We start from the raw sequence: 16029 nt of genomic DNA, 5'->3' as shown, positions 1-16029 counted from the left end.
AAAGAGAATCATTGATTGGCTGCCTCCTGCACGCCCCCTACTGGGGATCAAGCCTGCAACCCGGCATGTGCCCTTGACTGGAATTGAACTCGGGACCCTCAATCCGCAGGCCGACGCTCTATCTACTGAGCCAAACCAGCTAGGGTGAGGCTGGGCTTTTTCGAGAGCAGGACAAACAGAGATGGGACATCGGGAACCTGGGGACGGTCATTTATTTCCACCCCAATAAATCTTATCACTAACCCTCATCCTCCCACGTGGGGGTCCCCAGAAATGCCTCCCTGGTGCCTCTGGGGCAGGACCCCATTTCCACCAGCAATGGAACTACGGACACGTTTTTTTGTGATTACGTTTTTGCTTTTGCTTTTTAAAAATCGTGGCACTACTGTGATTATGTTTTTGTTTTTAAACATCGAAATGTTTACAGATAAAAGATAAAAAGTAAAAAGATTAAAAAATAAAATTTAAAACATAAAAAAGGATAAATCCATAGGAAATCAAGGACGGGAGCGATGATGGTGGGCGTATCAAGGTGGCAGCGTGGAGAGGCGGAGGGACAGGTGTCCCGGGCCTTCCTGGTTATTCCCTCTGAAGCCGCAGAGTGAACACAGCAATGGGACCGTCTCTGCGGAGCTTTGGTAAGATAAGAGTTTGTGTACACGGGGCCCGGCACCCAGAGGCCAAGCAGAGGAGGGTTGCTTCAGCTGGGCTGACGCTGGGAGTAGGGAAAAGCAGGGTCTGCTCCTGGGCAGCGGGACCAAGGAGAGAGGCCCCTGCACTCGCTCCTGAGCCGCAGGGAGAAGGAAGGAGGGGATAGCACGCGTGACAGAATCCCCTCCCGGGTGGCATGGCAGCCTTATAGCTCAGCCTCCCTCTAACCTTCTGCCATGAGTGTCCCCTCTTCTCGTGGGCAGACTGAGGAGGCAGCTGGCGGAGCAGCTTCGGGTGCAGGGGGAGCCCGGGCTGGGCAAGCAGGGTAACAGGCTCGGGGTCCTGGCTGTGAGGGGCACCCCGTGATGGCTTCCAGCTCAGACAGACAAAAGACTGTGGATTGTTAACCTAAGAGGTGACATGCCCCACCCACATGTTCAGCATCTAAAGGTTTTCACACCTTTCCGCTGGCAAACACCCTAACCATCTGATTAAGGAAATGCTACATTTCTGTTTGACTTCATTCATTTAACGCAGTTCATCAAGCATCCTTTGCGCACCTGTTTTGTGCTCAGCACAGAGAGTGAGTAAAAGCCAGCCCTACCTTCAGGTAACTATAGTCTGGGGTTAGAGCTGAGCTCGGGTCCTGCCTCCTTGCCCTGTAGTCACACAGCCTGGTTTGAATCTCCCCTGCCCATCTCGCCAGCTCCGTGACCTAGGGCCAGGTGCTTAACCTCTATGACCTTAGTTTCCTCATCTGTAAAATGGAGATAGCAAAAGCATCCACCTGGTGGGCGTACTGTGAGGATGAAGGCTGTAATGTCTCTTAGAATGGTGTCTAGCTACGCCACATGCTCAGTAGCTGTCAGCTGCTGTGATGTGTTCTCAGGGGATGGGACACCGTGCTGTGGAGAGAGACCTGAACCACTGAGGTCGGGGAGGCTTATCGATGAGTTTGTCTTGGGTGGGATGGGGGTCCCTGAGTCAGCCATGGGCAGAGGAAGGGAAGGTATGTCCATTGGGGATGAGAAAAGCCTGGCACACCCTGGCAGCCCAGCAGGCAATAGAGCTGGAGACAATCGGAGGTGGCGAATGGGATCTTCTCTCGGGCAGGAAAGGGGAATTTGTTCTGGAAAGGCCAGCAAGCAGGCATTTTCAGTTTTGCAGGCCACAGGGTTTCTGTCATGACTCCACTCGGCCACCGTAGCACAGAAGAGCCACAGACAATAAACGAGTGGGCATGGCTGTGCGCCCATCAAACCTCTCACATGGACACTGAAAACTGAATTCCATGTAATTTCTGTGGCACCAAATATTGTGCTCCTTTTGAGGTTTTTCTCTTACCATTTAAAAATGTAGAAACCATCCTTGGCTTGCTGGCCATACAAAAGCAGGCATCATGGTTACACCCTGTGCCTCAGTTTCCCCATCTCCACTGAGTGGCTATTATTGGCACCCACTGCATGGCACTGACACAGAACCTGGCAAACAGCACGTGCTTGAGAAGTGGAGGTGGCCTGAGGGTATGTTGCAAAATGAAAGCAATGGGAGACTCTGGCTTGCTGGCCATACAAAAGCAGGCATCATGGTTACGCCCTGTGCCTCGGTTTCCCCATCTCCACTGAGTGGCTATTATTGGCATCCACTGCATGGCACTGACACAGAACCTGGCAAACTGCACATGCTCGAGAAGTGCAGGTGGCGGCAGGCCACACCGTGGAGATGGCCTGAAGGTATGTTGCAAAATGAAAGCAATCGGAGACTTGTTAAAACCAAGCAAACAGACCAGCTTCGAGTCAACAGGAAAGATGACGCCAGGGGAACTGACCCATTCCGGGCCAAGGTCGGTGTTGGGCAACACTGAAGAGCCTATTGCTCTCCGTTAATTGAGCCACCCACTCGGGGCTTGTGTTTTTCTGAGAAACAAGTCCCAAAGTCCGTGGGGGCCTCCCACAGTCCCCTGGAGGGTCTCAGACACCATGTCCAGGGCAGGAGAAAAGAAGATGGGCCTGGGACGGGGTGCCGGGCCAGGAAGCAGGTGCGGGCTTTGTGCAGTGTCAGCGAGGACCACCAAAGGGAGAGAGAACTCAGAGGAGCACCCGTTGGCCACAGTGTGGCCACCTGACTGTCCTCACGGGAATAAACACCAAAAATAGTTCAACAGGACAAGCTGAGTCTCCTAACGGCCGGAAGTCTGTAATGGCCACTATAGGCCATAAGGTCAAAAGGGTAAAGTTAAAATGAACAAAAGGTTACTTTTTAAAAAACTGATTTCAGAGAGGAAGGAAGAGGGAGAGAGACAGAAACATCAATGATGAGAGAGAATCATTGATTGGCTGCCTCCTGCACGCCCCACACTGAGGATTAAGCCCAAACCCAGGCATGTGCCCTGACCAGAAGCAAACCGTGACCTCCTGGTTCACAGGCCAATGCTCAACCACTGAGCTATGCTGGCTGGGCAATGGTTACTTTTTTAATGAACACATTGGTTCTTTTTTGAATTTTAACCAGTAGGGGATGAAGCTAGGGGTGAGTGCTTTATTCCTTCTGTTAAATATATTGTCACGTATGCTGCATAGATTGGCTTATTTTTCTCTATCTGGGTAAGGATGAGGAGTGAAAAGAAGAAGCTGTGAATTAGCCAAATTGTTCCAGAAAAAGCAAGAACCACACACAGGAAGGGGCCCCGGAGAAAAGAGGAAGGAGGAGGGCCCACTAGGGTGCTGCAAGTTGGTAGATTCACAAGACGCCAAGATGAACTGAGCTAGTGGTGCGAACTCAGTTCATCTCCTGGGAGAGAAAACCTGGAACATCTGACTGACCCACTCAGTGAAATGGATTGTAAGACGTGTCGGCGATGCTGGCAGAGCAGGCCTGCTGGGAAACGCCCCACAAGCATCTCCTCGTGTAGCCTCACGCAACCCTAAGAGAAAGAGTCCCCCATATTACAGATGATCCCCATTGATCCCCACATGATCCCCATTTTACAGATGAGGGACCTGAAGCTCAGAGAGGTGACATGAAGTCGGCGTGGCTCCAACCAACCCACGTCCGACTCGGCCCTCCGCATCTCAGAGATGCTCAGAAAGATGCTAATTGCATCTGGCCTTGTACCTTCGAGAAGCAAAATGAGCTCTTTGTCCCTGAACAATGAGTGCTGCTCCCCCAAGTCTTCCTCCTGCTCAGCCCCCTGGGACCATGGGAAAGGTTTCCCAGGTCCAGAAACACATCCAAAGATCATACGATGGCTGGCATCCCCTTAGGGTCCACCTGTGCCTGAGATGGCCCAGATCTTACATGTCATCATCTCCCTGACTCTTCACAATCCTGGCAGAAGTGACCATCCTCTCCTCCATCTCACAGATGGGAAACTGAGGCACAGAGAGGTAAAGTAGCTAAGAGCTCACAAAAAGACAGGGGTGGAGTTAAGGGTTGAACTCAGATGCTTAGCTCCCAAGCCCACGCCTGGGTCACACAGGCCAGACATGGCAGGAGCAGCAGGTGACATGCAGGACTGCCCAGGCCGGGAAGGGCCATCTAAAGTCCCCCTGGTAAATGACAGCTTTGTGCAAGGCAACTTCCTGCCCCAGTTTCCTGCCCCTCCCGGGCCTGCTGCCTCCACCAGCCACCCAGACCTCCTTCTTCCCAGACAAGCAGAGACGGGACGCTGTGCTCTGGGTGCACATGGCCTGTGTGCTGTGGCCCTCAGCACCCCAGGGCCCCGAGGAGCAGGAGCAGGAGGGGGAGAACGGGCCACTGCAGGAGGTGTGACTGCCAACAAAGCGTCGGAAACTGGAGGTAGAGCAGGCCATACCCTCCTACTAACCCCCAGGCTACTGGGCTAAGGGGCCGGGATTGGACATTGCCATCCAGTGCGAGAGTTGGGAGGGACAGCTGGTCTTGGAGCTCCATTGTGAAGATGGAGAAACTGAGGTACAGGAAAGAGAAGAAATGCCCATGAGGTATGGAGGGCAGGCTCACCTCAGCCACAGCCTGGCTCCCTCAGCTGCCAGCGGACCTAGAGCCTGGGGGGAGTTGCCCATTCTGCCAGCTCAGGGGAAGAGTCGGGGCCCTGCAGCCAGACTCTGAAATGGGGGTCAGGGGGATATGAGGGAGGGGATCCTCCCTTTCTGGGCTCAGTTCTGCTCCTGCATGAAGAGGGGTGACAGAGAGGACTGCACAAGAGAGCTGGGAGGACAGCTTCTGGAAAGCCCCTCACCCACCTCAAATGACACCAGGGAGGGCAGGGGCGGGCAACATCATAAGGGCTTACTGTGCGCACAGCACTGGGCTCAGGCTCTGAGCTGGCCGTGAACGGCTGCATTGAATCCTCGCAGCGGTGCACGGGGGTGGGTGCTGTCCTCATCCCTATTTTACAGATGGGAAACTGAGCCACGAGGAGGTCAAGGCTTGCCTGAGACCTCACAACCAATGAAGGGGGAGCTGGGTTCCAGTCTGAACCGTGTGGAACCTGCAGGTCATTCACCTGGCAGAGCCCACAGCTGGGATGGGGGCAGTGACAGGAGGGATGAAAATGCACTCATCACTCCATCAAATATCCAGAGAGTAGATGTGCCAGAGAGGCAGGGGGTGTGGAGAGTGTGGTGTGGTCTGCCTCAGGCTCTTAAAGGGACCACAGTCAAGTGGGACCCTACTGGCCTCAACCCTGTACCATACCCCCAACCCCACCAGTGCCCCTAAGGGCCTGCAAAAGCTCCAGAACAGACCACATCCCCGAGGAAAACCCCAGGTATGTGGGCTGCACAGGTCTGCGGGCAGAAACCAACAGGCCTGTGGCTGCCCAGGAACCGGGCCTCCGGGGTTCAGAGAAGCCTGGAGGGCAGGCTGAGCAGAGGGCTGAGCAGACCAGCTCTTTACAGAAGTCATTCTGCACATCCCCGGCGACCACGCTCAGAAGTGGGACGGAAACACCTCCAGCAGCGGCTCTTCCATCTAGAGCAGTGATGGCGAACCTTTTGAGCTCAGCGTGTCAGCATTTTGAAAAACCCTAACTTAACTCTGGTGCCGTGTCACATATGGAAATTTTTTGATATTTGCAACCATAGTAAAACAAAGACTTACATTTTTTATATTTATTTTATATATTTAAATGCCATTTAACAAAGAAAAATCAACCAAAAAAATGAGTTCGGGTGTCACCTCTGACACGCGTGTCATAGGTTCACCATCACTGATCTAGACCAACTCTCTCACCCCTCACCTGTGCCCAGGGCCACCCACATCAGCCTAAGGTGGCTGTTGCCACCATCACGCCCCACCTTCGCCTCAGAAAGCTGAGAGTTTCTGCAGCCAAGGCTGGCTTAGTGATTTTGAGTGAGCAGCCCCTCCGCTCTGGGCCTCAGTTCCCTGTCTGCCAAATGGGCACATAAGCCGCTGCCCCGACCCCAGGGCTGCAGTGTGCCTTCAGCAGCAGGTATGTGAAGGCAGCTCAGTGAATGGCAGCTCCCAAAGCGCCTGAGTCATGCCGCCCCACCCGGACGCGGGACGCTGCGGTTTATGAGCAGCACAATGACATCCTTTGGTCTGTAGAGCCGAGGCCTGCGCACCTGGGCGGGGCACACACAGGCAGCGGGGGTGGTGGCTGTGTCCAGCAGATGGACTTAGTCCCTGTTTGCTCCTCTGATAACTGAGTTGACCTTGGTTAATATTCACCAGCAGCCTCCCCCAGCGCCCCCTGAGTCCACTGCTTAAATACGGACGAGGACAGGGCTCTGTCTCCTCAGCCTTGGTCACCAGCCCCGGCCTGGGACAGTCGATCGTAAGTATGCCTTCCCCCGGGGAGAGCCTCTGGAGGGGCCTCAGACAGCCCCAGGGATGCAGGGAGGATGGAGCTGGGTGGGGTGGGCCTCTGTTGTCATAGTAGCAGCATTCCTGGAGGTCCTGTCCTGCCCCCTCAGCTTGCCGGGCCTCCTCAGTACTCACTGGTGAATACTGGCCCTCTGTACACAGAAGTGGGAGTGGGGCCTGGCTCTGGTGGCCTGGGCCCAGGGGGCGTTTCTGTTGGCCCAGTTCCTGTGTCTCTCCTTCTGTTGTCCCCTCCAGGCCTCCCCTCCCCAGCCCCTGGGGGGTATCTTTTTCCCCTTCTACAGTGAGAAGGTTAGGGCCCAGAGAGGGACAGTGAGGAGCCCCGGCTAACATAGGGGGAGAGGAGCCAGGCCAGACTGGAAGCCCAGAGTTCCAGCCACTCACGGGCCTCGATCCTCAGCAGAAACGCTCAAAGGAGAACTTGCCAGGCTCAGCCCCGAGGCAGCAAAATGGGCCCCCCTGTGCCAGCGGGCTCTGGCCGCCCTCGCATATGGTGTGAGATGGGAAACCCTGGGAGGGGCCCATTGCAGGCGCTCTGAGCTGCGCTCCGGAGCCCTTGCTCCGGCCAGGTGGCATTGAGCTCCTTACTTGCGGTCCAGCCTTTAAGCCTCTCAGCAACCTTCTGAGGTGGTTCCCATGGTTAGTCCCATTTTACAGATGGGGACAGTGAGGACAGAGAAGTTCTTCAGCCCCAAATACACACCATCCAGGATCCAAGCCCCACCCACCTAGTTCCAGAACCCACGCCCCTGATCCCATGCCCATGGTCAACATTAATTCTCTCGGGTCTCAGGTACCAGATAGGGAATAGGACACCTGGGCTGGCCTCCCGGCCTCATCGATGCTGGGGGACCCTGGACAGTTATTCGACCTCTCTGTCCTCTTGGGCAAAATGTCAATAATCTTGGCCCTCTTTCTTCTCACCCCACCCCACTGGTCTTGATTGCTGGAATGCTAGAAGGACATGATTTTTCAGCCATTGGATTCTGGAGATGAGGTGACAGAGATGAGTATGACCAAGGCCACGGCCCCCAGACTCCCACACAGTGCTCTGAAAGGTCCACAACAAAATCAAGGACAACTGACACTTCTGAGAGCTGACTGTGCGCGGCACATCTTGGCACTTTACAAGTAGTTAATTGCACAATAACTCTCTGAGGAAGTGCAACCTTATCATTTTCAGAAAATTGAGGTTCAGAGAGGTTAAGTAACTTGTTCAAGGTCACACAGCTGATAGTGGATGAAACTCAGGCATTCTAGCCTCGTAGTCTCTGATCTTAGCCACCAAGCGATGCTGCCCCCTTCATGTGGCCAGGGCAGCTGTGCTGTTTTCTGTTTCAAGGCCTCTGGCTTCAGCTTTATACATGGAGAAGAGTTAAATCCCAGGTTCTGGAATCAAAATGCCTAGGGTTTGATCCCAGCTCCATAAGTAATTGGCTCTGTGGTTCTCGGTAAGTTACGTAATCTCTGTAGACCTCCATTTCTCCATCTGTAATATGGAGCTAATGCTAATTCCCACCTCAAAGAGCAGGCTCTGAGAACAGATCATTTAAAATGCCTGAGGTTTACTAAGCGTGATGACAGGGATGCCGATGTGTGCTGGGCACAGGCTTTGGCAGCTCAGAGGTAATAAATAACTACTTGGAGAATTGACTTTACATTTTCTAAACTCGGAGGTGGGTCTTTGCTGAGCCGGGGCCCCTTCCCTGGTCCTGGGCAACATGGCAGGAAGAAGTCGGCCAGTTCTCATGCGTGGCCCTGCCTGTGTGCAGGTTTGGGGGTCCTCCGCACCCACACCTCGTTTGTTCCTCACCTCCGCCTGTGAGAGATTCTTTTCTCTACTTTGCAGGCAGGAAGCCGAGGCTGAGAAGTGAGGCCACTTGCCCATAAGAGGCAGGGCCGGGTCACACGGGGCTTATTTAGTGCCAGGGTTCAGCAAGTGTTGACCTTGAGGAGCAGTCACTTCCCTGGACCCCGGGTCACTCTCGGCCCTTCACTTTATGCTTCTGGGTGGGAACGGTGTGAGATCAGGCAAAAGGGGTGGCGCCCTTCTCCCTCCTCCCTGGAGGGCTGCTCCCACCGGCCTGGAAATGTCACCGTGCCATCGTCCTCATCTGTGCTGTAAAGCCTGGCCCACAGGCCTCTGGGTACTGCACCACCTACTTTCTCATCCCTGGGTGGCTTTCCCAGCATGAAGCTTGGCAAGGGGGGGGGGGGGGGGGCGGGCTGCCTTTGAAAGAAGGGCAAGGAGACAGCAGACATCTTAGACCCTGGTGTTGTAAGGAACAGACTGGAAGGCTAAATGAAGCCAACAGGAGGCTCAAGGCCAACGTCAGGTCCCTCGGGGCCCAGTTCTGACATTCATGGGATCTGAGAACTGAGGACATGGCTGACTGAGTCTGAAGTTCAAGTGCTGGGAAAACCAAGGCTTGTTACAGCTCTGTGACTGGCTCGCTGTGTGGCCTTGGCAAGGCCCTGACCCTCTCTGGGCCTCACTCCCCTTACTGTAAAAGAAGGAACCAGATGAGGTGGTGCAGCACCCAGGAAGGTGGACCGGGGGCGATTAGGTGTTCACCCAGCTGCAGCCCCTCCCACCTCAGCCCCACACCAGCCTCCACCTTCTTAGAGGCCAGCAGCCTTCTGACTGGGAGGGCACCTCCCCCACCCCTCCCCTCGGGGAGTGCATTCTGCTCCCCAAACCCAGACACCCTGTAATTAAGGGTCCACCTTTAGCACACAGGGACCTCATCTAGGCCACCCCCCACCTCGACTGCTCAGGCGGGGAGAGCAAGGCCCAGTACAAGGAGAGGCCGCGTGAACAGCGGTGCCCTGTCAGGGTGGAAGCCACAGCCTCTGGCCCTAAGGCCACTCGGCACATTTAGCGTCCCCACCCTGTTGGCCCAAAGCCTTCCTGATCTGAGTCCTGCAAAGATGGGCGGTTTCTGCTCTCGCTGAAGGACATGCCAAATCCAGCGGGAAATGGGAGGGAGAGGAAGACACGGAACTAACTTAGCGTCTTCAGCTCTAAACCACAGGCGATGCGAGAAAAACAGCCGCCATTAGCTAACGGGAGCTGCCCTGCTGGGTTATTTACAAGCCTCCAGGCCAGAAACAAGTGGTGGAGGGAGGCCAGTTTGTGCCTCATCAGGTTGTTTTCTGGGAAAGAAACCTTTAACAGTCCAAGGGGAGATGAAACCAGCGTTTATTTCCAACTTTCCCAGGTTTTTCTCATTCCAGCTTCCGGGCCTCCTTTGTCATTGTGCTCTATGAAATGGTCTCCGTTCTGTGAGTCAGAGCTAGCTGTGGGCGCAGGGTGTCTCCTCCGCTCAGACCTCAGTGTCCCCAGCTGTGAAGAGGGCAGGTTGTACCCAGGGGTGCAGCTGCTGGGCCGAGGCTGGGGCCTGTCCGAGCAGAGGGAGCTCTGTGGGGAAGGCGGGCTCCGTGTTGCTGTGGGTGGCACTGACTTGGACCATCACTAGATAGAGTCTGCTCCTGCTGACTCAGCCCAGGCCCGGCTGTCCCTACTGTCTCCCAGCCACGGACACCTCTCCCTCCCTGCCTGTCCTCAGCAGGCAGCCAGTCTGCCGCCCCCTGGGCTCTCCCTCGTAGAGCTGCTCGCTCAGATCCCCTCAACATAAGATGTGGTGTCCAGACTTATTTCACTAACTTCTCCCAACAGCCTCACTTTCTACATGAGGCAAAGTGAGGGCTAGAGACACGAAATGACTTGTACCTAGAACCCAGGTCTGTCTGAAAAGAACAGAGATGCCTCCCCCCCACCACCACACACACACACAAACAGACAAACCCCGATGCTAGAGAGCCCAGCATCTCTAACGCCCACATCCCCTCTGAGCCCAGGCTGGGGCAGGCGGTGACAGGGTGAGCAGGCCGCCCATTCCTGGCTGAGACCTCAGATGCATCCTGAGGGCAGCCCTCCAGAGCAGGAAGCCACCAGGGGCGGGGGCTCCCTGTGAGGGTCCTCAAAGCTCCACCATGGGCCGGTGGTGTCCTGGGGCAGGATCTCTCCCCCCTGGCAGCAGCCTCGCTGCCCCTTAAGTCACAGGGCTCCACGGCAGCCCTCCTAGGGCCGCTCCAGATCCAGGCACCCCTGGGCCTGGTCGGCCTGCTTTCCTGGCTCTCAGCCTGCCTTCCTCCCTCTGAGTAATGAGATATACCGCGTGTACATCATGCATCCCTCGCCTCAGTTTCCCCCACTATGAAATAGGGGCTTTGGTACTGTCCCCTCAGGGTCACTGCAGATATTAATGGAGGCATCAAGAAGGTGCACCCCACACCCAGGCCATCTGGAGGTGTGATTCCGGTGAGTCATGCCGATGAGGACGTAGAACGTGCCTGGCACAGGGCTGCACCAAGTGGATGCTGAATAAACTCTGGTTGCTTTACATGGTGTGAATCAGGGGCCAGGGGGACTCACTGTGTGGCCTGACTTGGGCGTGATGCCCCTTCTCTCCCTCGCAGGACAATGCCATCCTCCGTCACGTGGGGCCTCCTCCTGCTGGCAGGCCTGTGCTGCCTGGCCCCTGCCTCCCTGGCTGAGGATCGCCAGGGAGTCGCTGTCCAGGACACAAATGCAGCTGAGCACGATCATGAGTCCGCCAGCCACAAGATCGCCCCCAACCTGGCCGACTTCGCCTTCAGCCTGTACCGCCAGGTGGCCCATCAGTCCAACACCACCAACATCTTCTTCTCCCCAGTGAGCATCGCTACAGCCTTTGCCATGCTCTCCCTGGGGGCCAAGGGCGACACTCACACCCAGATCCTGGAGGGCCTCGATTTCAACCTCACAGAGAGAGCGGAGGCTGACATCCACAGAGGCTTTGAGAATCTCCTCCACACCCTCAACCAGCCAGACAACCAGCTGCAGCTGAACACCGGCAACGGCTTGTTCATCGATGACAGCGTGAAGCTGGTGGATAAGTTTTTGGAGGATGTCAAGAAAATGTATCACTCCAAAGCCTTCTCCGTCAACTTCAAGCACTCCGAAGAAGCCAAGAAACAAATCAACGATTTCGTCGAGAAGGGAACCCAAGGGAAAATTGTGGATCTGGTCCAAGAGCTTGACAAAGATACAGTGTTAGCCCTGGTGAATTACATCTTCTTTAAAGGTGAGGTGGTACCACCAGCCTGAGCTGGTTCCCATGGAAACATCCAAAAACATTCTCAAACATCAGTTCCTAAGCTTTCCTGGGCGGTGCAGGATGCCATGTGACTATGCATCTGGGCAGGGGGATTCCGTTCTCCCCACACAACCATGAGAAACGCCCCCTGATCAATAAGGTCAGCGAGCGACAGGTTAGCAGTCAGAGCATCATCTTCCCTACAGGACGTGTCAGAGCCTTTGTGCCTGTTCCACATGCCTCGTAAATCCCCACCAGAGACAGAGGTACAATATGCAGTGTGCCCCCCACACACATGCAACACAGAGCCAGGCAAACACACTTTAGCAGACCTTGCAAATGAAGAAGGTCTCCTGGACCACTCTAGTGTCGTGGGAGGAGTGGCAGCTCTAGAGTCAGAAAGACGGGGTTCAAATCCTGCCCCCACCACCGTCAGTGTCTGGCTCTCGGCAAGTCTCTGTACCTCTCTGAGGTTCTAGTTTCCTACCTGGAACATGAACCTAATAATCCCTTGCTGCCAGGTTTCTGTGAGGAGTAGCATGTTACAAAGAACATGGGACTACAGGCTCACAATGTGGGTGCTCAACTGAACTTGACTCTCAGCCTGCCTTCCTCCCTCGGAGTGAAGAAAATGCCAGAGACCTGTGTGTCCCAGAGCACATTCTGAGGCTGTTGGAACAGTCCCTGGAAACAGCCTGGGGCAGGGAGGTGAGAGTCAAGGTCAGGGGCTGCTTCCTTCTCTCTGTGGGCTCCTTGACCTGGGGCAGAAAATGCCTTGGAGAGCGCTGAGCCCAGAGTCAGCACATCCTGGGCCCCAGCTGAGCTGTGGGTCTCCAGGCGGGTCCTGTCCCCTGTCCAGCCCCAGTCTCCACCTTCCATCCAATGAGGAAGGGGCTCAGGGGTCCCTGAGACTCCTGTGTGCTCTCACCTGGCAGGATGGTGATGGTCTCTTGGAATAGCAGAGGGGATGCCCAGGCCTCCGCGTCTCACATGTTGGTCCAGGAAAGGCCATTAGAGTAAGAACAAGGGTGATTTCCCTGAATGTTAAGAAGCCCGATTCAAGGGGCAGGGAGACTCAGGCAAGGAGCTGCCAAGCATGACTGATGCCAATCATTTTCATTTAGCCCCTTCCAAGCAACCCTCCATTACTAGTAAACAGGCATGAAATACAAGTTCAAATGCTTACTCTGCCCAGCCAGGCTGGTACTTATGAATCGTAATGTAAATATCTGATATGCAGGATGTATTTTCATTGTTACAAATTGAACATAGTAAAGCATAGTGATTAATCACAAAAACAATATATAATTATATGTCTTCCGATGGTCTTAGGCAACCCCTGTGAAAGGGTCGTTCGACCCCCAAAGGGGTCACGACCCAGAGGTTGAGAACCGCTGCTCTACAATATAGACAATGTGGGCCCTCCTCCAGTCCGGCTTTCTCCCCACTGAAGTCCTGTCAGTGAGTTGAGGTTCCTTTCAGCTCCATTTGACAGATGGGGAAACTGAGACTCAGAGAGAGCCCTCTCACGCAGGAGGGTCAGGGCTCCTGAGTTCTGCCACAGGTACCTAACCCTTCCCTCTCCTGGCTGACCTGCACCTCCGCCTTTCTCCAGGCAAATGGGTGGAGCCCTTTAATGCTAATGATACCACCGAGGAGGACTTCCACGTGGACGAGGCCACCACGGTCAAGGTGCCCATGATGAAGCGCCTGGGCAGGTATAACCTGCACCACTGCGACAAGCTCTCCAGCTGGGTGCTGCTCATGGACTATGTGGGCAATGCCACCGCCTTCTTCATCCTGCCCGACGAGGGGAAGCTGCGCCACATGGAGAACCTGCTCACCAAGGAGGACCTCAGCAAGGCCCTGAAAGAGAAACACTACAGGTGACGTCCCTGACCTGCGGCTGGCTTGCCCCTCCGGCCTGGCAGGGGTGGGGGTTGGGGGGATGGGGCTGTGAGAGTGGACCCACACCCTGTGAGCCAAGCAACTGTGCGTGACCCTGAGCTTCCGGACAGAGGCCAGTGTCAGCTCAGGCAGCACCCCCGTGAGAGGGGCAGTGCCCACAGCTCAGGGGGCAAAAGTCCTGTCCATGGGGACTTCCTCCCCGGCACCCACACTGCCCTTCCTGGTGCCAGCAGTGGGTGCAGGGAGAGCAGCACCAACGCGCCCTGAGAGGCAGCAGCTGCGTGTGACGTGAAGGATAGAAAGTCCACGCTGCGCAGGGGAAAGGGGGCTTGGAGAGGCAGAACAGCGAAGGCGCGGTGTGGGGACGCTTCCTGCTCCGAGGCCGCCAGCCGCGTGGTCTCACCGGGCCGGGGGTGAAGTGACACTGGAGCATGCGCCCCAAGTTAGTGCACATCTCTCTGCGCTCACGGATGCCTGTCCTCATGCATAGTTCATCACGCACATGGTAAACTACACGTAATTACATAAATGTGTGCAATGCAAACATATAAACAATCAAGAAAATCAAAATGTAAAATAAATGGCTAAAATCAGTAACACAGAAAAGAATACATTATAAACGTATATATAAATGAATATAAAAATACAGAACAGTCTGAGGTGAAAGTTAAGAGAGACGGAGGAAAGCACCACCCAGCAAGCCCAGTCCTGGGTGCCTTCGCCAGAGACTGGAACAGAGAGCAAGGAGGGGCCCGAGCGCCAGGCAGCTCACTCCTGTCAGACCTTCTCGGGGCCACACTCCGCCCCCAGGGGAAACAAGAGAAGTGAGAGAAATGACCAGAAAAGGAAAACTTTCCATGTTGTGAAATTCCTTTCTTTTCTAACCATCTTGACAGTTCTGTCGAAGTGAGTATGCCCAAACTGTCCATTTCTGGAACCTACGATCTGAAAGACATCCTGGGCGAAATGGGCATCACCAAAGTCTTCAGTAATGGGGCTGGCCCAAACTGTCCATTTCTGGAACCTACGATCTGGAAACCATCCTGGGCGAAATGGGCATCACCAAGGTCTTCAGTAATGGGGCTGAGCTCTCGGGGATCAGCGAGGGAGTTCCCCTGAAGCTGTCCAAGGTGAGCCTGTCCCTGGTGTCCACAGGGCAGAATGTGTGCGGGCTGCAGCCCAGGGGAGGGGACGAAGGGGCACAAACACCCCGCAGACTGAGGTCTCTGGGGAAGGCCATTGGACTCACCAAGACTGGGACGTGCTCAGGCGCCCGAGGTAGGGGTGGCCTCCTGTCCTGGCCCTTTAGGGACGTCCTCTGAGGCGATGTCACTGACCCTCTGTCTCATCTCTGGTCAGGGTCTTCTCCTCTTTGGGCCTCGATGGACCCATATTTACAAAGTCAGACCGAGGGTCAGGGATTTCAAAGGAATTTTGCCCCCTCCTCCCTTCCTGTGACATTGGAGCTATTGATGAATCAGGGAGTCCAAGTTAATGAGTGATTTGGGCTAAAGATGCCACTTATCAGGAGAATTGAAAGAAACAACTTGGGCTCAGTACTGGCTACAAACTGAGTGCCTGACTGTGGACTGGACACTAGGAGGGTCCCCACCTCTGCCCCGGTCCCCAAGGACCTTACAATCGGACACGAGAAACAAGAGACACGCCCAGGGACAGAAAGTCCAAGTCCAGCTTCTACCTCCTGAGGTGGGGCTGCTTGCAGGGAAGATGAGAATGTTGGTCCAGAGGCGTGAGGGTGCGCAGGTGGAGTCGCAAAGGCCTTGAGAAGTGGAGAGGCCTGGTGTCCCCTGTGGAGGGGGGACCTGGAAGGAGGGACAGCTGGTGGGGACAGGCCCAGGAAGCCTCCCCTCCCTGGCACCACTGCCCTCACCAGCTGAGCTCCCAGGCCGGGATGGGGTTTGCCTGTGTCGCTCAGACCACAGCTCTGCTCTCTCCCCTCCAGGCCGTGCATAAGGCTGTGCTGACCCTGGATGAGAAGGGGACCGAAGCTGCCGGGGCCACACTTCTGGGAATCATACCGATGTCGCTTCCCCAGACCATTGAGTTCAACAGGCCCTTTGTCGTGGTCATCTATGATACAGTCACCAAAGCCCCCCTCTTTGTGGGCAAAGTGGTGAATCCCACCCAGAAATAGCTGCCTCTCTGGTTCAGCCCCCGCCCAGGCAGGTCCCCTCCGAAGGTGACAATAAAGAGTGACTGGCCTGGCCCAAGCTGGAGTGTGACTTGCCAATCCCTCCTCCTCCTGTCTCTGAGTGTCCCCTCTCTACCTGGGGGTGGGGTGGGGAGGGGGGTATGTCACGTACCCACTGTGTTGGTATTTATTAGACATGTACACCGTCCAGCCCTGTGCGGGGCCGGATGTGTGGCTGCTGACACAGCACAGCCAGCTGCCTCTGCCCATCTTCTCAGAAAAGCCCCAGGTGCCAGTTGTGCCTGGGAAGTGCCCAGGGGGCATTGCATGGCTCAGAGTCCAGCCCGTGGC

The 16029-nt window shown here is 55.3% G+C and overlaps 1 protein-coding gene across 1 annotated transcript; it reads left to right on the top strand.

The window, feature by feature from the left end:
* Nucleotides 1-6323: 6323 nt before the first annotated feature.
* On the top strand, nt 6324-15757 carry LOC102238599 (alpha-1-antitrypsin). Its single transcript, XM_005853237.2, has 6 exons — nt 6324-6430; nt 10960-11606; nt 13234-13504; nt 14423-14507; nt 14594-14656; nt 15490-15757. Exons 2-6 carry the CDS (start codon nt 10964-10966, stop codon nt 15679-15681), a joined length of 1254 nt encoding a protein of 417 aa, XP_005853299.1. The 5' UTR covers nt 6324-6430; nt 10960-10963; the 3' UTR covers nt 15682-15757.
* The last annotated feature ends 272 nt before the right edge of the window (nt 15758-16029 follow it).

This window comes from Myotis brandtii, unplaced genomic scaffold (genome assembly GCF_000412655.1).
Source record: "Myotis brandtii unplaced genomic scaffold, ASM41265v1 scaffold1013, whole genome shotgun sequence".
Classification (NCBI taxonomy): domain Eukaryota; kingdom Metazoa; phylum Chordata; class Mammalia; order Chiroptera; family Vespertilionidae; genus Myotis; species Myotis brandtii.
The sequence above is the reverse complement of the archived record's forward strand: the minus strand, read 5'-3'. Positions and strand labels throughout refer to the sequence as shown.